Source organism: Plectropomus leopardus, chromosome 1 (assembly GCF_026936395.1).
Source record: "Plectropomus leopardus strain MGB_pleo_1.0 chromosome 1, ASM2693639v1, whole genome shotgun sequence".
Taxonomy (NCBI): Eukaryota; Metazoa; Chordata; class Actinopteri; order Perciformes; family Serranidae; genus Plectropomus; species Plectropomus leopardus.
In genome coordinates this window covers 27403407-27423190 of record NC_142176.1, presented here as the reverse complement: position 1 = coordinate 27423190, position 19784 = coordinate 27403407, and the positions used below count along the sequence as shown (strand labels likewise).

The 19784-nt window shown below is 41.3% G+C and overlaps 1 protein-coding gene across 4 annotated transcripts in view; it reads left to right on the top strand.

Annotated features, from left to right (window-relative positions):
* Positions 1-19006, top strand: part of ahctf1 (AT-hook containing transcription factor 1) — a 28016-nt gene extending 9010 nt beyond the window's left edge. For 2 of the 4 annotated variants that reach the window (XM_042507309.2, XM_042507387.2), the window contains exons 12-40: positions 19-80; positions 336-464; positions 651-741; positions 1415-1504; positions 2012-2152; positions 2411-2515; positions 2863-2959; positions 3397-3520; positions 3644-3700; positions 3824-3970; positions 4186-4376; positions 4569-4713; positions 4852-4983; positions 5631-5778; positions 5941-6091; positions 6211-6315; positions 7595-7739; positions 7914-8129; positions 8333-9038; positions 9627-9797; positions 10769-10865; positions 11345-11466; positions 11570-11907; positions 12022-13998; positions 14323-14587; positions 15839-16012; positions 16089-16186; positions 17088-17170; positions 17822-19006. In XM_042507309.2, the coding sequence (XP_042363243.2) occupies positions 19-80; positions 336-464; positions 651-741; positions 1415-1504; positions 2012-2152; positions 2411-2515; positions 2863-2959; positions 3397-3520; positions 3644-3700; positions 3824-3970; positions 4186-4376; positions 4569-4713; positions 4852-4983; positions 5631-5778; positions 5941-6091; positions 6211-6315; positions 7595-7739; positions 7914-8129; positions 8333-9038; positions 9627-9797; positions 10769-10865; positions 11345-11466; positions 11570-11907; positions 12022-13998; positions 14323-14587; positions 15839-16012; positions 16089-16186; positions 17088-17170; positions 17822-18020 (6506 nt within the window). In that variant the 3' untranslated portion in view covers positions 18021-19006. The remainder of the gene's footprint in view (positions 1-18; positions 81-335; positions 465-650; positions 742-1414; positions 1505-2011; positions 2153-2410; positions 2516-2862; positions 2960-3396; positions 3521-3643; positions 3701-3823; positions 3971-4185; positions 4377-4568; positions 4714-4851; positions 4984-5630; positions 5779-5940; positions 6092-6210; positions 6316-7594; positions 7740-7913; positions 8130-8332; positions 9039-9626; positions 9798-10768; positions 10866-11344; positions 11467-11569; positions 11908-12021; positions 13999-14322; positions 14588-15838; positions 16013-16088; positions 16187-17087; positions 17171-17821) is intronic. The other 2 variants (XM_042507461.2, XM_042507550.2) reach the window with 2 other exon arrangements.
* Positions 19007-19784: the final 778 nt, after the last annotated feature.

Genomic DNA, 19784 nt, shown 5'->3' with positions numbered 1-19784 from the left:
GTGCCTTTCATTTTCCAGATGCTACCTGCTTGTTCAACTCTGGGATCGTGCACTTAACCTGCTCAGGGTATCAGAAAGAGGCAAGTGTCCTGTGTTAAATTTATGGCATTAGATCAATGTTATAGGAAGTGAATATGCCACTTTTTAAAATTTTTATATTTTAGTTTACATAGCCTTTTCCTTCTGTGTTCTTGTGCTTTAATTAGCATAAGATGATATTATATTTATTGCTAAGGCAGCACAATACCTGACATTCACATAGGATTTAAAAATATAAAGACGGTTTGACTTGAAAATAGGCTTCTTTAACACCTCATCATTGTCATCAACTCCAGACCCTGAGCTTCTTGAAAAAAGCTGCTCCTTGTTCCAGTGACGTCATCTCCACAAGCTACTCTCGCTGCCTCATGTCTGGCCTCCTCTCATCTCGCCTGGCTGACACTCAGGCCTCCAGCCTCTCTCAGGTACACACACATATACTGAGCTGACATTTCGGTTTCCAGAACCGCTTGTTCACACAAAGCCACCACCCTTGATGTTTTTGCACTCTTCTTTATGTTCACGTTACCCAAACATATACAGAGTTTAATAAAAAGTTTACTCAGAAGTTTTGATAGTATTTGCTTCTGTAACTTGATGTCGGCCTTTAGGAGGAGCAGCTGGATGCCATCTTGTCCACAGCAGTAGAGACCAGCTCCTTGGGACTGATCACTGGCTGTATCAAGCAGTGGACTGCAGAAGGTGAGGAGTCGTACTTGTGCAACCGTCAAATTGTTTCTCAAATTAATCATCAAAATCCATAGTATCCATGTCGGCAAGTTTGTGGTGAAGATGTTCCCTCAGTGTTTCTTTTTGGCTTCATCTCACACATACATGCTCATCTTTACACAGAGATAAATGCCAATACTTTAAGCTCTGGCCCCACAAGCCACGAAACCCCTCAAAATGGTAGCACAAGTACATTTTTGATGGCTCAAATATAAACTGATGTAAAAACAATAGCCCACAGAAGAGTTAATTTAACTCAACCTAAAACAGCCTTTCTTGTCGGCGACACTCCAGAAAATGAAAAGACATTAACAGAATGAGAATATCTTGGTAAACATTAAGTATATTCTCTCATATTCTCTTAGTTCACAGCCAATTGTTTCTTTACATAGTTATTATCATCTGTAGTTGGTAGGCACATAATAAAAACATCATTAAAATGTTGAGGAAATAAATGATTATATTTGTTTTGCTAGCCCCATTAAAAAAAAATCATTAAAAGATGCAAAGTTGAAATAAATAAAATCCAAATTTTATCTGAGTTAGCCTCTGTTTCTCATGTATTGTATTTATTTTATGTAAAGCACTTTCTATCTGCGTAAATACAGTGAACTCTAATGCTTGTAATTCTGTCCCTCTTAAACAGAACAGCCAGGCTCTGCATTGAACCTGCGCTACATCCTGGATTGGGCCTGGAACAAAGTGGTCCAGACCAAGGAGGAGCTCGATGGCATCTGTATGTTTTATTTGTTGATCGATTGATTTTTAATCAAAAGATATTCTGAATTATATAGAATGCTTTTTAAGTTGGATATTGCAAATGCATTTTTGCAGTCTGAACAGTATCACACATGCTAAAGCTTTCTGACATTGAGCAAAGTTTAATTTTTGAAATGATCTTATTACATCTTAACATGTGCTTTCAGTTGTCATAAACTGAACATCTGACGAACCTTATATGTAGGTGCTATGCGACCACTCACTCAATCCAGTGATGCATTTTGATATATTAGATCAGATGTGTTTGCACAGCCTGTTTGTAAGGTAAATTAACCCTTCAGGTTGATGAAAACTCAGACTTTTACAGTGCATTATTATTTTACCTTGGCAAGGATAGGGAATGCTTGCCTTGTCCATTTGTAGGTATTGTTAATTTATTATTTAAGCAATATAAATCCCCATGCCCATTGCAATTTTGTTTATACATTTCCGTTTTATACATGTTCCTCTTTTTGTCCCCCAGGTGCACCGCTGTTTGACAGCTCATCCAACTTCACAGACCCTCAGACCATGCAGCTGCTGCAGCACAGCCAGAGACTGCTCGGAAACCTCAGCACCATCTTCCACTGTCTGCTCAGTGAAGCTCAGGAGCTCACACAAAAAGGTGCAGCATCCACACACACACAATAACATGTACAAGTGTTGTGTTTCCCTTTAATGTATGTGAGAGTAGTTTCAATCCACATCTGTGATAAACTGCAATGAAACACACTCAGTAGTTTTTTCCGGGTTTAGTAAAGCGTTGATTTCAATATGAATGATGTGTTTATGTCCTCTGATCGGCCATATTTTAGCAGCCGAGAAGCTTTTGTGTTTTTGTTCTCAGTCATTCGTACTTACTGAAAGGTTTTGTGTTGTGTAGGTCTGGTGGGTCTGATGAACAAGAACATGGTGTCCAGTCTCATCTCCAAGTACGCTCAGGTGGTGCTCTGGTTCTGTCGCACCGGTCTGCTGCCTGAAGGATCAGGTAAAGCGCTGCTAGCATAAACATTATATGTGAAAGTGTTTCTTAGAGTCAGTGAGTAAACAAGGTGGGAGGAGGTTGAATGTCTTTAGGTCACTGACAAACTAGAGGCATTGTGCAACATGGAGTCGGGGAAATATCTTAAATTATAAAATTCTAAACATATTCATTAAAAGGAGCAGAAATCTGTCCGTTTCTTGAGTTTGTCATTTTTATTATTTATACTTTTTAACAGATAATCATTGAAGCATACAGTTTGTTAAGGAGTTTGCCAACCTTTTGAACATCACTGTTTTCACTTTTAACTTTTTCTCTTTCTCTCTACCGATTTTAACTGTCCTCCCCAACAGATGACGACGCTCTCCAGATCTCCAGGCCTTTCTACACTCACTCAGTCATCAGCAACTATTATACTATACGCAGAGAGGAGCTCGCCAGGCTGGCTAAGTAAATAGTCTTTTATTCTTTTATTTTATTTTTAAGGATTAAAAGATTTGATTCTTTAGGATGTCGGTTTTTAACGAGTCTGGTTATACATTTGACTGGCAGAAAGTTCACTTTTGACTTAGATAGTTTTCTTATAATACAAACTTAAGTGTTTATGAATTGTATTTTGTCTCCTTTTGTGTCTCTGTCTGCAACTTTGTGTTTTCACCATTGACTCTCTTAGTCAGGTCTCCCCAAAAGAGATTCTTAATATCAGTGGGGCCAACCTGGTTAAATAAAGGTTAAATAGATAAAAATAAATGAATTAATTCATCAATTCATATTTATATTCCAAATCTAGGACTGTATCTAACCAATTTCACATCTTATATCTCAGTGACTTTTTAATCACGATGATGGTCTCAGTTGATGTAATGCTGTACTGTTGTCTTTCTTAGGGGGAAGTGGTGTGCAGACTGCCTGATGATTGATGGTCTGGTTGGCCAGTGTGGTGAGCGCTTGACCAATCTCTGGAAGAGGGATGAGGGCGGGACAGGGCAATACCCGCCACCTTCATTGCATGTAAGCATTAAATTAATTTTATTTTAATATAGTTATTTTTTTGTACCACTAATTTATGTTAGATGTTTACATTGTTGGCTCTTACAACTTGTAAAAATCTGACTTTACACCTTTGATCCACAGGCCTTGTTGGACATTTATCTACTAGACAACATTGATGAAGCTGCCAAACATGCAATTGTATCCTTTGATTAATCATGCGCAATTGTCCAGTTACTTTGGCTGAGTTGTAAATCCTAAAATCTCCTAATGATGGACTACATTATGTGTGCTGCATGTATGAGCCTTGACCTGTTGTCCCAGGTGATTTACCTGTTGCTGGATGTCATGTACTCCTTCCCTAATAAGGAGGGAGCATCAGTGGAGTCTTTCCCCACAGCTTTTGCCATCCCTATTGGACTGGTGAAACTAGTGCAAGGCCTCTGGCTGCTGGACCACCATGACCACCAGGTACACAATGACACCACCAGAAACATTAATGATGTTTTAAGTAGTGAATCTGGATACATAGAAGCTGTGCAAGGCGGAAGAGTGTCATTGTATTTAAAGGGAAATGGACCATCATATTTGCATATGAAAAACATTGGTTAGAGCATCATTCAACATTACAATCTTTTCTGACTCCTATTTATGATTCTGTCCTTTTTCTTCTTTGTCCTCATCAGAGTTCATTTGAGTTGCTCCTGCATCCAGCTGCCTCTCAGTGTCAGTTTGAGTGGCAGCATGAGCGTGTCCTTCAAGCACTGATGTGTCAGGGCCAACACTCGGTGGCACTACGATACTTCCACGTTACAAAGCCCCCAATTTCCTCCACCTCCCAGGCCAAGCTCTGCCTGTCTGTACTGCTTTACAACAGGTAAGAGCAAAGGAAAGGGACAGTGTGTGAAAATAAATGCTCAGTTAAACATGACACCAATGTTGAGGTTTTACTGGATGATTATTCAGGTCTGTTTATTTCCTTTTCCAGACTATTGTTATTAGATCGACCTTTAAAAATCCGCTTTTGGTTACCACTATAAACCATGCTCTTGTTGTTTTTCTTTTCTAGGTGTCTCATAGAGGCGTGGTCTTTACTCCGGCAGCACTCTAGTCGCCTCAATATGAATGAGCTGCTGGGTTTCCTGTATGAGAGCTGCCAGGAGCTGGGCCTCATCAAGGAGCTCCTCAAACTGCCCCTCGGAATCAATGAGCAGGTAGAAGAGAGACGAGTGAAACTGCATTTTTTAAAACCCTGCTGCTTAATTATTTTGATCGTACATTAATATTCCCCAGTGTTTTGGGGTTCTAAAGTTGATGCCTAAACCCTTTTGATTCTTGCCTTTGTGTTTCAGGAATGTTTGGAGAAGTTTCTCCAGGGCACAGGGGGTCTCCAGAACAGAGAACTGCTGATGGTTCATTACCTTCAGCAGGCCAACTACATTCCTGCCCTGCAGCTCAACCACGGCCTCAAGATGAACCTGGTGGTAAGTTTGACATTCACATGCAAAGTGTTGCGCTAATTATCACGGCGTTAGTGGGCATGTATATGCCTCTTTTTTTTTTGGCTTTTATTACCTTTATTTGACAGAATAGTTTTAAGTATGAAAAGGGGTGAGAGGGGAGGGTGACACGCAGCAAAGGGCTGAGGCCGGAATCGAACCCACGGCCGCTGCGGCAAGGACACAACCTCTGTACATAGGGTGCTGCTCTACTGAGCCACCAGGCGCCCTGTGTGTGCATCTTTTTTAATGATGGCTATTGGTTAGATTTCAGTGAACTTTGACTGTGAATCAAAATGAATAAGGCCAATAGTGTTGCTTTTACACATAGACTTTTTAAAGGACATAGGTACCATGACGTCACATTTGTTTGTGGACGGCCACGTTTCGTTTTATTTTTTTGGAGCCAACAGTGAAAAGGTGGATCAGACGTATAGACTGTGAGACGACTGAAGACAGCTTGTCACTCTAGGTGCCCATGCGTAACTTTAAGCCTTGATAAAATGTAAACCACTGAGATTTTTTTTAAAAGTGCTGTAGAAAAAAAATTTAAATTTGTGTTACCATTCAACTTTACAGAGAGAGGATACCACAAGATTTACAACCACCTTCTCTTGCTTCTTTGTTCTTAGAACGAGCGAGACCCAAAGCTTAAAGAACGATCCAACATCAGGAACTCAATATTGGATCAGTACGGCAGAGTCTTGCCCAGAGTCCAGAGGAAACTGGCAATGGAGAGAGCAAAGCCCTACCAGCATCCCTCCACCATCCACAGAGAAGGTAAGCAGATGCTCCACTAGAATTCATGACTGTTGAAATTAACCCCAATGGTAATGTGTGTGTTGCTTCAGTATCTGTTATTTTATTGTTAATGTAATCTAAATAACATCTTCAAACATTATTAATCAAATATAAATAACATATTTACACTCTGTGCTCCAGTTTCGAGGCCACAGCCACTGTCAACCATCAGCAAGCGCTCCACCAATGAGAAGGTGATGTCGAGGGCCGGCTTCATCAACAACGTACTCACCAAGATTGAAGAGGTGTGGTTAGGCAAAGGAGCTACACCACAGTCCTCCCCAGCCAGGAGGTCAGCATAAAATACCAAAATTGCTTGTCATGGGTGATTATTTTTATACATTTTTATTTGATTTTTTATTTTAAACCTTTATTTTATTTTATTTTATTTTATTTCCATTTTATTTGTAGCAGCCCCAGGGCAGCAGATGTTCAGAGCCCCAAGCCATCCACCATGGCCCTTCCCGACCCCTTCCTGGGAACTCCTATCACCATGACCTCCAAACGAAAGTCAAGGTACTCACACAAGAGCTCCATCTTCGCCCGAGTGAAGCGTACCTCGCATATTTGTTTTAACATAACAGGAAACACTAGTTCAGTGAATAATATTTTTGTTCCTCGGACAAGGGGCACCTTATTCAGTGTTTGTGAACATGGACTTCTTTTTACTAGAACCAGACAGCAGAATACCAGTTGTTAGATCCTTTATTAAGTAAATATTGTGCAATGATTAAATTTAGTTGAGCATCAGGGCAAGGCACCTCTCAAAGGACATTATTTGAATTTTTTATTATTTGCTATACTGTTACATTTCCAGACACCTCACAGTTGTTAAGTAACGTAATGAAAATTGGAATTTTTCGACCCATACATTAAACTGACCTAATGTGGATGAAATATTTTAACTTGGAAAACTATGTATGTCAGTCTTGTAAGAGCAGTTTTATAATTGCTCCATTTGATTACAATTACAGATTTGGCCGAACGGCATTATGTTTTCAGGCTATCTGTCCCATTCTTGTGAACGTGATATCTCAGGAACACCTTGAGGGAGTTTCCTCAAATTTGGCAAAAACGTCCCCTTGGACTCAAAGATGATGTGGTTAGATTTTGGTGGTCAGAGGTCTTAGGCCGCTCATAAAACATGCTTTTGGCCAGAGCTCAATAAATTATATGCTAATTATGACAAAATTTCACACAAATGTTTAAAAGAATAAATTTATGAAGTGATCACATTTAATATTCACAAGGTCAAAGGTCAGCTTCACTGTGACATAATGTTCAACCAAAACACCTTTCTGGCGATTATTCAATATTATACAGTATCTTAAGATCAGAGGGTGAGACAGGTCAGATACTGAATTGTTGACACTGATCTTGGGTCTCCGCCTTGAAACTGTGGTTATTGTATAGATCGCCTGTGCTGCCGAGTTTAACAAGTGTGGGTAAAATTGAGGTTTAAGAATTTTTAGCTTTTTTGCAGAAGTGTCCGTTGTTTAAGCATTGTCAGCTGTCATGGTTACATATGAGTCTGCACAGTCATGGATATGCATTGTAACTATAACTTGACTGGTTTGCGGAGGCATACAACAATGAGGCTGTTATTCTGGTTCAGAATTCAGATAGTTACAATAATAATACTACATCTTAGTATTGTGTTAAGTTATTGGTTTCATACCGTGAACTCTCAACAAATACTTGATTAGTGATATTTATAGTTCAAAAAGTACATGTATGCACAACAGAGAGAGAGAGTCATGGATAGTTTGCATTCCTTCTCTTTATTGTGAACCAGGCTGCTGGACTTGGTGGTTCACCCCTCCTGTCAGACCCCTCGTCCTCTTCTCAGCCCTCCCAGACCACCCAGCTCCTGGGTTTCTCCAAAGAGCATCAGCAAGGTCCCTGAACTCAATCTATTGCAAACTCCACAGGTTGTCAAGGTGAGTACACATTTGACTCTCAGACTTTTACCATGTGGGAATATCCAAAGTCAAATATGTCCAAGTCAATTTTTTATGTATATCATTCATAAATGTTGTTTAAGCATTTTTTTTGATAGTTGGCTAATTGTCAGAATTTTGTTACTTACACTTTTCATGTTTTTGTTTTCTCAGCGAGCTCGGGCTTTGGCTGCTTCTGGTCCTGTGTTCTCAGCCTTCACTCCCCAGTCTATCCTTCGCAGCAGCCTGAGGCCCACACCAGTCGCAACCCCGTCTGCTTCTCCAGGACGCTCCATCACCCCCCCAATCCGCAGCAAAGAGAGCCGGATCACCTTTATTGAAGAGGCAGAATCTCCTGAACCAGAGAAGAGCATCCGATGGACCAATGGGGTAAGATCAGGCACAAGATAATAGTTGTGTGTTGAATGAGAAGTTGCCTCACATCCAAACAAAAAGAAAATCTCTTGAATTTGTGCTTAGTGGTATATATCAGCGCGCTTCTTATCAGATATCATCTTCGTTTGTTTGTGAGGTTTGTTTTGTCTTTTCTTTAAAATAAAATGTGTCTTCTATGGAACTGTTTTCCTCTCTAGATGGCAGCAGACAGTGAGATTAACCTGCTGACCAGAGGCTCCACAATATCCAAGGCTACACACAAGACCTGGTCCTCACAGCCCGAGGAGGAGGAGGAGGAGGAGGAGGGCGGAGATGAGGAAGTGGAACAGCCTCTTGTGAAGTTCTTGCCTCCAGAAGGAGGTATTCCCTCCCCACACCTGAGATGCTTTGAGAACGAGTCCTCCTCAATTCATGAAGTCACTGCAGAAACCAGACCATCAGATTCAGCACCAGCACGACTTAACCTGAGCCTTGACACCAGCCAGGCGTCTGTCCGTTCAACAGACACCACTCTGGAGTATTATGATGCACCTCTTCCTGATCTCTCAGAGGGTCAGGAAGGAGAGGAGGAGCATAAAGCCACAGAGGAAGAAGAGGACGTAGTGACGATAAACATCAAAGGCCCAAATGAAAATCAAGAACCAGCGCCGTCACCAACCACTGAGCAAACCCCTCTCCCGACATCAGAGGATGTAGAGGAGGAGGAAGAGGAGGTGAAGGGTGACGAGGAGCTTAACGACGATGAAGCGGCTGAAGAGGTGATGGAGATTGGTCTTGAAGAGGAGGCTGAAAACAAGGAAGAAGTTCAGTCGAAAGAGGAGGATGAACAGGATGTTGAGTCAAGTAGCGAACGTGAAGATGCTGCAACTCTTCACCAAGAGGAAATGTCTAGTCATAATCAAGGTAATTTATTTGCAGAACTTGTTCTATTTGTTCCTTTGCGGGGCGGCACGGTGGCGTCGTGGTTAGCACTGTTGCCTCACAGCAAGAGGGTCCCTGATTCGATCCCGTGTTACAATGGCGTACGGTCCATTGGCGGGGGCCCTTCTGTGCGGAGTTTGCATGTTCTCCCCGTGTCTGCGTGGGTTCTCTCCGGGGTCTCCGGCTTGCTCCCACAGTCCAAAGACATGCAGCTCAGGTTGATTGGTGACTCTAAATTGCCCTTAGTTGTGACTGTGAGTGTGTATGGTTGTTTGTCTATACGTGTCAGCCCTGTGATAGTCTGGCGACCTGTCCAGGGTGTACCCCGCCTTCTGCCTGATGACAGCGGGGATTGGCTCCAGCCCCGCCGTGACCCTTGTGAGGAAAATGAATGAATGAATGAATGAATGTTCCCTTGTGAGTTTTTATTACAGGTTGGCAGCCCAAAATACAAAGACGCACCATACTCTGATATTTACATTTTTAGAAATAAAAGGTGTTGAATGCATGCGTTTCTGCCACACATCTTTAAAACATTGTTTGATACTTTTTTTTTTTTTTTGCTACTAGTTTGTAACCAGGTAACAGAGAGGACGGACTCTGGCGCTGAGGTAGAATCTCCGGATCAACCAGCAGAACAGGATATCCAGACAGAGGCCATTGAATCCACAGAGTTCACTGAGTATCTGAAATCATCTGAAGCCACAAACGAACCAGAAGAGGAGCTGGAGCAATCAACAGGTTCGTCCTTAAATGATGCATTTTTACAGTGAAAATGTTTCAAGATATTGCCACCTCATATTAAGGAAGAATAAAGTAATTTATATACAACCCAGTTGATCAAACTTCATTTGTAATGCTTAAAACTTGGTCCAGTTCAAAGTGTTTCACAGATGATTGACAAGCCAATAATAAGGCATACCATATGTATACTGTAAAAACACAAAAGACAAAAACAATGCAAAAAATTATGAAAATTTGAGAAAATCAAAAGCTGTGTTAACAGTAATAGTAGTAAAGCTGAATGAAATAAAACTAAGATTAAAGAACTAAATGAAATGGATTAAAAAGACAAAAAAAAGACTAAAACAAGAACATTACCCAACCAAGCCAAGGTTATAATGACATCATACTGAGGTTTTTCTCCTGTTTCATTGACAGATCTGACAGACACCTCAAGAATATTTCTAGGATTAAAGGTCTGATGTCGCAGCAGGACCTTGAAAAACTTGTCCATGCATTTATCTTTAGTCGAGTTGACTACTGTAACAGTATCTTCTCTGGTCTGCCTAAAAAGTCAATCAGACAATTGCAGCTGATCCAGAACGCTGCTGCTCGAGTCCTTACTAAGACCAAGAGAGCGGACCACATCACTCCAGTTCTGAGGTCTCTACACTGGCTCCCTGTCTCTCAGAGAATAGACTTAAAATTCTCTTGCTAGCATATAAAGCACTGAATGGTTTAGGCCCAAAATACATCAAAGACCTTCTAGTCCAGTATGAACCATCAAGACCACTCAGGTCATCTGGTGCAGGTCTGCTCTGTGTTCCAAAAGTCAGAACTAAACATGTTCCGTATATCTGGAACAAACTACCAGAAAATATCAGGTCTGCTGAGAGTCTGTTGTTGTATTTCAATGTTCTGTGTGAAGCACCTTGAATTGCCTTGTTGCTGAAATGTGTTATACAAATAAACTTGCCTTGCCTTGACAGAGTTTGTGCAGAGACATCTGTTTGGCAGCGATCTGTCTCCTCCGCTCACCCGCTCAGGAATTCATGACACATCACAAATGCAGACATCCTTCAACAGGTCTGTACGCTTTTCTGTTTTACAAAAAGATGAAAGAAATGTCTTTTGTTTTAACACCAAATGTTTAAATAAAAAAGCATGAAAAACATTCAGTGTATCATTAGATAAGACTAAAAACCAGTCAAATCCAACACTAAATCATTGTAGTTTGCTCTAGTGGTTGAAACGTTTGTATAGACATGTAGGGTTTTATCTTCCTTTCACCAGCATTAGAACCTAGATCTTGTTTTTGTTCCTGAGCTATGAACAAACTCAAGGGATGGGAATTATTATTTGTTAGCTGAAAATATTATTAAGGGCATATTCTATATTTAAACAACCCCTCTAGGTCACTTTTTCAACAAGTTTATATCACTTTAAATGTGGGGATTTAATTTGAAAATGTGAAAATGTTGTGAAACACTGTGCTTTACTGGCTCTCTTAGCTGTTTACTGTGTAGTTTTTCACAGTTTGAAGGTTTCATTCTCCTTTCTCTCAGTGAGTCACCAGGTGCGGCTGAAGCGGAGGTGCAGGCAGCTGCTGAGGCTCCTCCGGTGTTCACCACCCAAAAATCGACTGCCTCTGTGACGTCCTCCGAGCCAACTGGCACAGACTCCCACTGTGAGGAAGACTGAACACATGTGCACATTAACACTGGTTAAACTGTTACTGTCCTGCTTTACTAAATTTCTCACACACCTGCACTTTTCTCCTTTGTTTTCAGCCGTCGTGAGTGTGAACGATAGTGAAGAGCTCTCCAGCCCTCTGTCCGAGGAAGACGACGACGACGACGACGACGACGAAGAAGAAGAAGAGGAGGAGGAGGAGGAGGAGGAGGAGTCGTCTGATCAAGCTGAGGAAGAGGAGGGGGAGGAAGAAGTTGATGAGGAGGACTCTGGTAGTGAGGTGGAGATCATTGAGGAGGTCCAGGGTAATGGGAGGCTGCCGCCCCTCCAACCCAGTTCAGTTTTTGTACAACAAGGACACACCCACTTCCTGCCGAGTCTGTCAGAGCAAGAGGCTGCAGAGTTCTCTCTGATCACGCCCGGCGCAGAAATAAAGGTAACAGAGTTGTGGTAGACATTTTAATCATTTTCTGACATTTTGTAGACTAAATAATAAACCACTTCATCAAAATCAGCAAATCATTTCTCCTGTGTGTTTGCTCTGTTACAGATGATGGAGGATGACATGGAGGGCGATGTGGTGATGGTGAGACTCGGGGCAGATGAAGCAGGGATGGTGGCAGATGAGGATGAAGGAGCATCATACATGGAGCTCAAACCCTCCACCACTCTCCTGGTCCCCCTGGAGCTCGTGGAGGGGCAGGACGGCCTGGTCCATACATCTCAGCTGGGTCTTCCTGAGCTGCAGCACACCATTGCGCCAGACGACCCGAGATCTGAAACTCAAAGCAGCTTCTCTCTGATGTTAGATTTGGACGAGGATGCTGAGAAAGAGGCAGGCACCCTGCCTGTGGAGAATGATGTCCAGTCCTCAGACCAGCCCGCCCTGTCTCCCACAGTGGAGGCTGTTGATGAAATTGAGGCCAAACCTGAGGTTATTGTTTTGGGCTCAGACAATCAGGATGCTCCTCCGTCTGGAGAAGTGACTGAAGAGGAGCAAAGGGAGGAGATGGACACCTTGGATGGAATTGAGGTAGATGAACAGTCAGAACCTCCTTACGTACAAAAGGAAAACACTGAGGAAAAGCAGACGGATGATACTAAAGAACAAATCAATGCAGAGTTAGTGATGTTGGTTGAAGACCATGAACCTGACGGTCCCCCAGCCTCTGAACCAAGTCCAGTGGAGGACGTCCCTGTAGTAATGTTAGTTGAAGATCGTGAGCTTGAAAGTGTTTCTGCTATTGAACCAAGTCCAGAAAGAGAACTCCTCACAGCTGTGGATGAAAAAGACTCTCCTGCAGAGAAAGATGCTACTGGGGAGGAGCTGGGAGAGGAGGAGGAGGACAAACCAACACCTGCTGAAGATGAGGAAGAACCTGAAGAGAATGGGCCTGTTAAGATGTATGAGGACCTAACTCCCAGCGCAGAGACAGAGTCTGTTCTGGAGGAGAAGCAGCACGAAGACGAAGACAAAGACTTAGTAGAGACAGAGTCTGTTCTGGAGGAGAAGCAGCACGAAGACAAGGACATAGTAGAGACAGAGACTGTTGTGGAGGAGAAGCAGCATGAAGACAAGGACATAGTAGAGACAGAGACTGTTGTGGAGGAGAAGCAGGAGGACCACAAAGCCTCAGAAGAGGATGACAGGGAAGACATTAAAATAGAGACAGAAACCAAAAAGAGAACAAGGGGACGGCCGAGAAAAAATAAAGATGTTGAGGAAGAGAAACCTGCGAAGCTCGAGGAACAGGCTGTGCCAGGGACTCCCACTTCTCAAAGGAAAAAGAAAGCTCCTGCTACTCCAACAAGGAGAACCACGAGAGGGAGGACAGTTACTTTTATTTCTCCTCTTCTGGAGGAAGCAGAGGAGCCGGAGGAAGAGGAGGCAGAAACAAGCACTCTGGTCCGTGCCTCGCCTGGTCGTACACCTCGAAAAAGTAGACAGATCAAAGAAACTAAAGTGCGAGCCAGCACACCTCGAAGAAGTACTCGCAACGCTCAGCCAGAGCCTCCAAAAGATGAGACTGAGGAGGAGGACGCCGTGGATAACGACACCACAGAGGCATCAACCTCCAAGGCCTCTTCTCCAGCCAGACGGCGAGGTTCCCAGAGGGCTGCCTCAACAAGGACCAGCCGGAGGACCCAAAGACAAAGTGAGGAGGTGTCTGCAGAGGTTGAAATCAAAGATGAGGAGGAACAAGAGGATGACGTCACAGATGCAAAAGTTTCTCGACAACGAAGCTCCAAAACTCTCACGCCGGCTAAACAGGGGACCACTCAGGTAAACACTCCAAGGAGGTCCAGCAGAAGGAACACGAGTAGCAGCGCGGCAGCATCAACAGCGTTAGAGGTCTTGGAGGAAGAGAAAGAACAGGTAGAGGTTGTTGCATCCCCAGGCAGACGCAACTCCAGGAAAACTAAGACGGAGGTATCTGAGAAAGAAGAGGAAGAAAGCAAAAATCTTTCCAGTCCCAGCAGGGCGACTCGACAGTCTAACCGGATTACCCTAAATGTTTATCCACAAGTAAGTAATTAATCTCTTTCTTTTTTGCAAGTTGTTGATGTGAAAACCATCAGATATATAAGAAAATGTTTTCTGCCAGTTGCATACCAAGAATGTAAAGCTTCATCTTTTTCGCCGTCCTCTAATGTTTACAGATATCGAGACATTTTAGTTTGATGTTAAACCATCAATTCATTTAGATTTTTATCGAAATATTTGAGACACAGCTTTCCATAAAAGTTTCACCTCATATCATTTTTCAGTTTCACCCTTCCTGTCCATTTTAAATTATGAATTGCAACTCGATCCAATCAGTCCATCTTCAATGACATTTTACACTCCCAGGTGAAACTGGTTCCTGTATCACTTCCTCAGAGTGCCAGGAAGATGAAAGGAGAGACGATAACTGAAAAAAGTGAACTTCTACTTGAGTCTGAACTCAACGGCAAGGCTGGTCGTACAAACTCCCGCCGACCAGTTAGAAGCAAACTCTGGGATCATCCTGAGGAGGACCTTCCCTTACTGGACTCACCGCTGGAGGTGGATTCTGAAACCCCTGTTGCAGACGCCCTCATTAAGAGACTTCAGGATGAAGAAGAGAAGCCAGAAGGTATGTATGAGGCCAAAGAGAACAGAACTGCATTTTTCTGCAGGAAATCTGTTATAGAATATAAAAGCCTAAACGTATGGACATAACTTGTCACCTTTTGGCAAATAATATTTTATTATTATTATTATTATATGACAGTATGTTGAGCTTAATTGGGACTGTTAAGTAGCCTGAGAGGGTTGGATTGTTGTGATTAAGTGAACTCTAGCCATCACAGTTTGGATGTAAGCTAATGTAACCTGTGTTTTTTCCATGGTTTATGCAGCGTTAATGATTTTAGCGCTCTGAGACTACTCATTTAAAATTACAGATTCAACTATTTTGCCAACGATTACAAGATAACTTGAGCTTCTCAGTCGAGTGCCAACTAACAACGTTAACATTAGCCCCTGATGGTTACATTTTCTTTATACTAAGATAAAATTAGCAAGGCTAATACTGTTGTTTTGTTGTTAATAGAGTTGTTTTGAAACATGATACACATTAATGAGACAACAGAGTAGCCATTTAGCTAAATTGGACCAATGTTATGTATTATGTAGTTTCAAGAGAAAGCTTGTAGCCAGCAGCCTAATAATGTCACTTTAAGGAATACACCCCATAAAAAACCATCCGTAAATCAATGAGTCATGCCATGTTACCTTGAAAATATTTTATTTTGTTAATTTTTTTTACATGCCTCCATGGAAAACGGCTAACATATTGGTTTATTGATAAATGTCTCACAAACTTTCTCAACTTTTGCAGTATAAAAAGTGTTATTTATCCAGCTGTTGAATCGAATCCATGACCGCTGCAGTGAGAACGTAGCCTTTGTACATGGGGCGCCCACTCTACCAACTGAGCTACTGGGCGCCCCCTCACTTTAGGTTTTAAATAACAAGGTTTCTAGCAGTAGGTCTAGCAGTAAGTGGCAGCCCTACGTAAATTCAACACTTGTAAGCAGAAGATAATGTTATCTAGCAGCAAGAAAGGGCAAAGCCTCTCTTCCTCCAGGCAGCTCCCTCCATGTCCACAGCTTACTGTATCAAAGAGCAGTGTTAAAGTAAGGAACGCTCACTCAATAGCCAAATCTAGGGACCAAAACGTCCCCAGAATATATGCACACTGAAAAAAAACTGCAAGAAAAAACAGCTGCTTGACTTGAAATCTCAGTCAACTGAGGGGTCTCTGACTGATGAGTTTGCATGGCTGAAAAAGATGCCTAAATCTATAAATATAAAACTAAAAGAAACGCTTATGCGATTACAGGAGTAGTTGTCACAAAGATGGTGAGAACCAGCAAGAGGAGTACGAAGTCGTCAGTGGAGCAGGTTCACTCGCTAATTTCTGTAAACGACAGCATGATCCCCGAACCTGAAGAGGAAGAGTCAAGTCTAGGCGAGCATTCATACATCTACTCCCCCTCACGAAGAAGAACCAGAGGTGAGCTGTTGAATCATTTACCCGTATGTCGATCTGTTCATCCATGATGGTTTTAACCCTGTGTTGTGTGTGTCAGCTGAAAGAGCAGAGTTTCCAGGCCCAAGTGAAGAGTCTGCAGCACCCGTCACTCGCAGCAGAAGGAAAGTCGTCAAAGATGCCTCTGTTGCTCCTCATGTAAGTGTTCCTGCTCATGATGTTCATACTTTTTATGTGGAGGACTCTGGATTTTATTTTTAACCTGAACTTGAGTGTGTTGGTCAGTTCCTCGAACATGTAATCTCATGAGCTCATTGTTAATCCGGGACTTTAACAGATAGGTTTTTTTTTTTTGTTTTTCCCTTAAAAACAAGCCACAGTTATGAAATTCCTGGAAAAGTTGTAAAATTAGAAAAACTGTTTTCTAGGCCTGGAAATGTTTTTGAGTCAACAGAATGTTATGGAAAAGTTATGAATATATATTCTTGTTGTTCCACAAAAATTCCCAAAACATGTCTAATATGTGAAATTAGTTGAGTCTGAAATCTAGTTCTGCACTGGTTGACCGTTGTTTGGATCTTGAGTTTTCTATCCACCAAAAAAGAGCTGCAGCCTTTGCGTTTTGCAACGTATTCATTTGTGTCAGTCTGGTATACTGGCCTGTGCAACAAGTTGGAGGCGGCGAACATCTACCACAAGAGTAAAGACAGCAAACGATAGCAGTTTGCTTATCCACAATGCTCTGGAAGTGTGCGTTTACAGATCTACTCATTTCAAACTATTGGAATTACATAATGGAAATGAGGTGAAATATTAAGGAAAAGTTTTGAAAATTATTCTGTAAAAATGCGTGGGAGCCCTGTAAAAAAGAAAAGGTTTTAAAAAATGCGAGGATTTTAGGTTAAAACCAATTATTACTAAGACTAGCTTAATGTGTGCAGTAAGCAATCACAGTTCAGTTTTGCACTTACTTAGTTTTCACACCATTGATTGCTTTAGTTAGTGCATTTTGACTTAAACACTTCATTTGTTGTCATGTAGCTTTCTACTGGTATAAGTAGCATTTTTTAAGTTTTTTAACATTGCTTTTTTTTTCCAGGATGAAGTTGCATCAGAAGAAGATCTGATGGAGAAAGCAGCAGGAGCTTCGAAGACCAGAAAAGCAGGCAAATCAACAGCCAAGTAAGATCCTGTTGTCCTCCTGGACCCCTAACGCCAGGTTCACACTGCTTACAGAAGCATAATAATATTCTGTTGGCACCATTGTCAAACAACTGGGCTTTTTACACGGGACACGCAGCTCCACGCAGATGTTGCAGATTACGGCTCGTGATCACCCTTATATATGAGTATATATGTAACTTTAGGCCTCAATATAATGTAAACAGGTGCGTTATAAAGAATAAAATCTTCAGTCTCAAACGTTTTTTGTACCAGGCAGTAAACATCTTTATTTCTGCTGTTAAGTTGTAAAGTTTGCTATTTTAACACGGGCTTCATGAGGATTGAGCTCGGCTTCATTTTTCAGCCTCAGAGGTTGCCGCTTGCAACTGACATCTCGTGCTTAGACGTCAAGTGTGAAACTGAGGATTTGACAAAGAACTGCTTTGTTTTAGTTTTTTCTAGTTTTAAGAGTTTTAGTATCGATATGCATAGTGTGATCTGTTTGGGCTGAGAAATCATTCAAATCAGATTCATTGGCATGAATTTTGACATTATACTGATGCCAAAGCAAAATAACAGATTATTTAATTATCACATTTTGCACAAAAAAGTTAGATAAGAAAAATCACATCATGTTCATGTTTTTGTCTTGTTTTTCTTCACCTTCAGATCCAAAGCCGTTTTGGAGCCGCCTCCTATAGCAGAGGCGGACCTGATCTCGCCTCTGCCCAGCCCAGCAAATCCACACCCACGAGCTCTGAAGAGGACTAAAGAGGGAGAGGCCCCGGCCTCGAGCATGAACCTTAGACGCAAACGCATCATGGATACCGTTTACACAAAACCTGTCACGCGAAGAAAGAAACTTTAATGAGGTTGGTGGTGGTTTTAACCAGTGAACTTCAGACTATCGGACGATCTGAACTAACTCGGTCAGGAGCTGTCCACTCATGACGGTTCTATTTCCTCAAATGCCTCACGCTGCTGCGGCCGTCTTTGTATATTTCCCTGTCGGACAATAAAATCAAAGCAATGTAGGCATGAAAATATATTTTTGGGACAAAACACACTGGTGGATAGCAGTGTGAGAGAGGCATATATTTTTGGAGTTTACACTTCCTGCTCGTACTAACTTGATTTCTCTTGATCACGGATCTGTTTCCATTTTGTGTTGGACGTTTTGCAACGCTCCTCGTAATCCGCTTTATTCTCTGGACAAAGAATGGCACAAGGGAAAGCAATCAATGTGGGCTTTTTAGAAGCTCCCGTTAATAAAACCAGAGAGACTGATCTCAACCTTTTATCACATTCTCTTTTATTATTATTTTTTTGTTTTGTTTTTGTTTTTGTGGTTTACTTTTAAGATTTTTGAGGCCTGCTGTTTTTTCTTTTTAAGAAGAAAAGCAACCAACCTGGTGGAGACTAAATATTTCTACTGATAGATTTGTATATAGTCTTTTGCTATGTTCCAAATAAAATTAATAAATAAATCCTAAAGGATTACGTTCATTTTGAAGTTTTAAGTGTCCTGAATGCGTTTGATCATCTAATCTGACTGCCTATGCCATAGTCTTAAAATTTGGGTGATTTTCTGTGAAAGAGACACAGACTTGTACACTAATGCCATCAGATTTGGACTGTTTTTGTATGTACTGGGGATGTTGTATAGTGTGACAGAAACAAAGAGACTTGCACATTGGTTTGGAGTTTTTAAAATAGTTTCGAACATGTTAATAGGCTTGTTTAATTAAATTTATGGCAACCACCATCTGACATATAGGCTATTTTCTGATGAATGTATGTAGAATGTCTTATTTTTGATGATGCTCTTTGATAAATATGGTTAAGCTTGAATAATTTTCTACTTCTGGTGTTGATTGTCTCAGTTTAAGTGCATGTGTTCGTTAGTTTGGTGGTCGAAAGGAGTGACTGGACCACACGGCCCTTTCTGCTGAGGTGTGCAGTGAATGATTGAAAGGAGCTGCAAGCGTCTAATTATCCTTCACAAAAAGTGGAGACAGTGATCCTGCTGCTGCCTCAGACAAGGTGTCTGCAGGTCCTTAAATAGACTTACATTGCTTATGATTTCATAAAATTCTAGAAAAATTATCCATGTTAGGCCCTAAAATATTTCAGTGTTCTTAAATTTGAATTTGTGAGGTTTTAATTGCCACAAACATTTTATCTAATTTCATTTATCCGTCTTAATTTGTCTCTTATACTTACCTGTTGGCAAAATGCGGATTAACCCAACTCACTCTAATAACCTTCATTAAACCCACCTCTGACCAAAACTACTTCTTAATTTTATACAGGGTTCTCAAAGTCACAGGAAATCTGGAAAGGCATGGAATTTCACTGTCACATTTTCCAGGCTTGTAAAAATCATGGAATTAGTAAAAAAAAAAAATTGAAAGTTTTGGAGAAGTCATAGAATTTTATTGTGTGCATTGCAATTGTTAGTAATCCTCTGTGCATAACCTTCCAAGTAATTTAACAAAATGACATATTTACTTGTTGTAGCTCTAATATGTAAAGATGAGGTTTCCTTTACCTTCACCTACGTTTCTTCATCTTCTTCCCACTTTCTATGTCTTCCTTTATGTATACCAGTTAGCTGAAATTATGTGAAGAG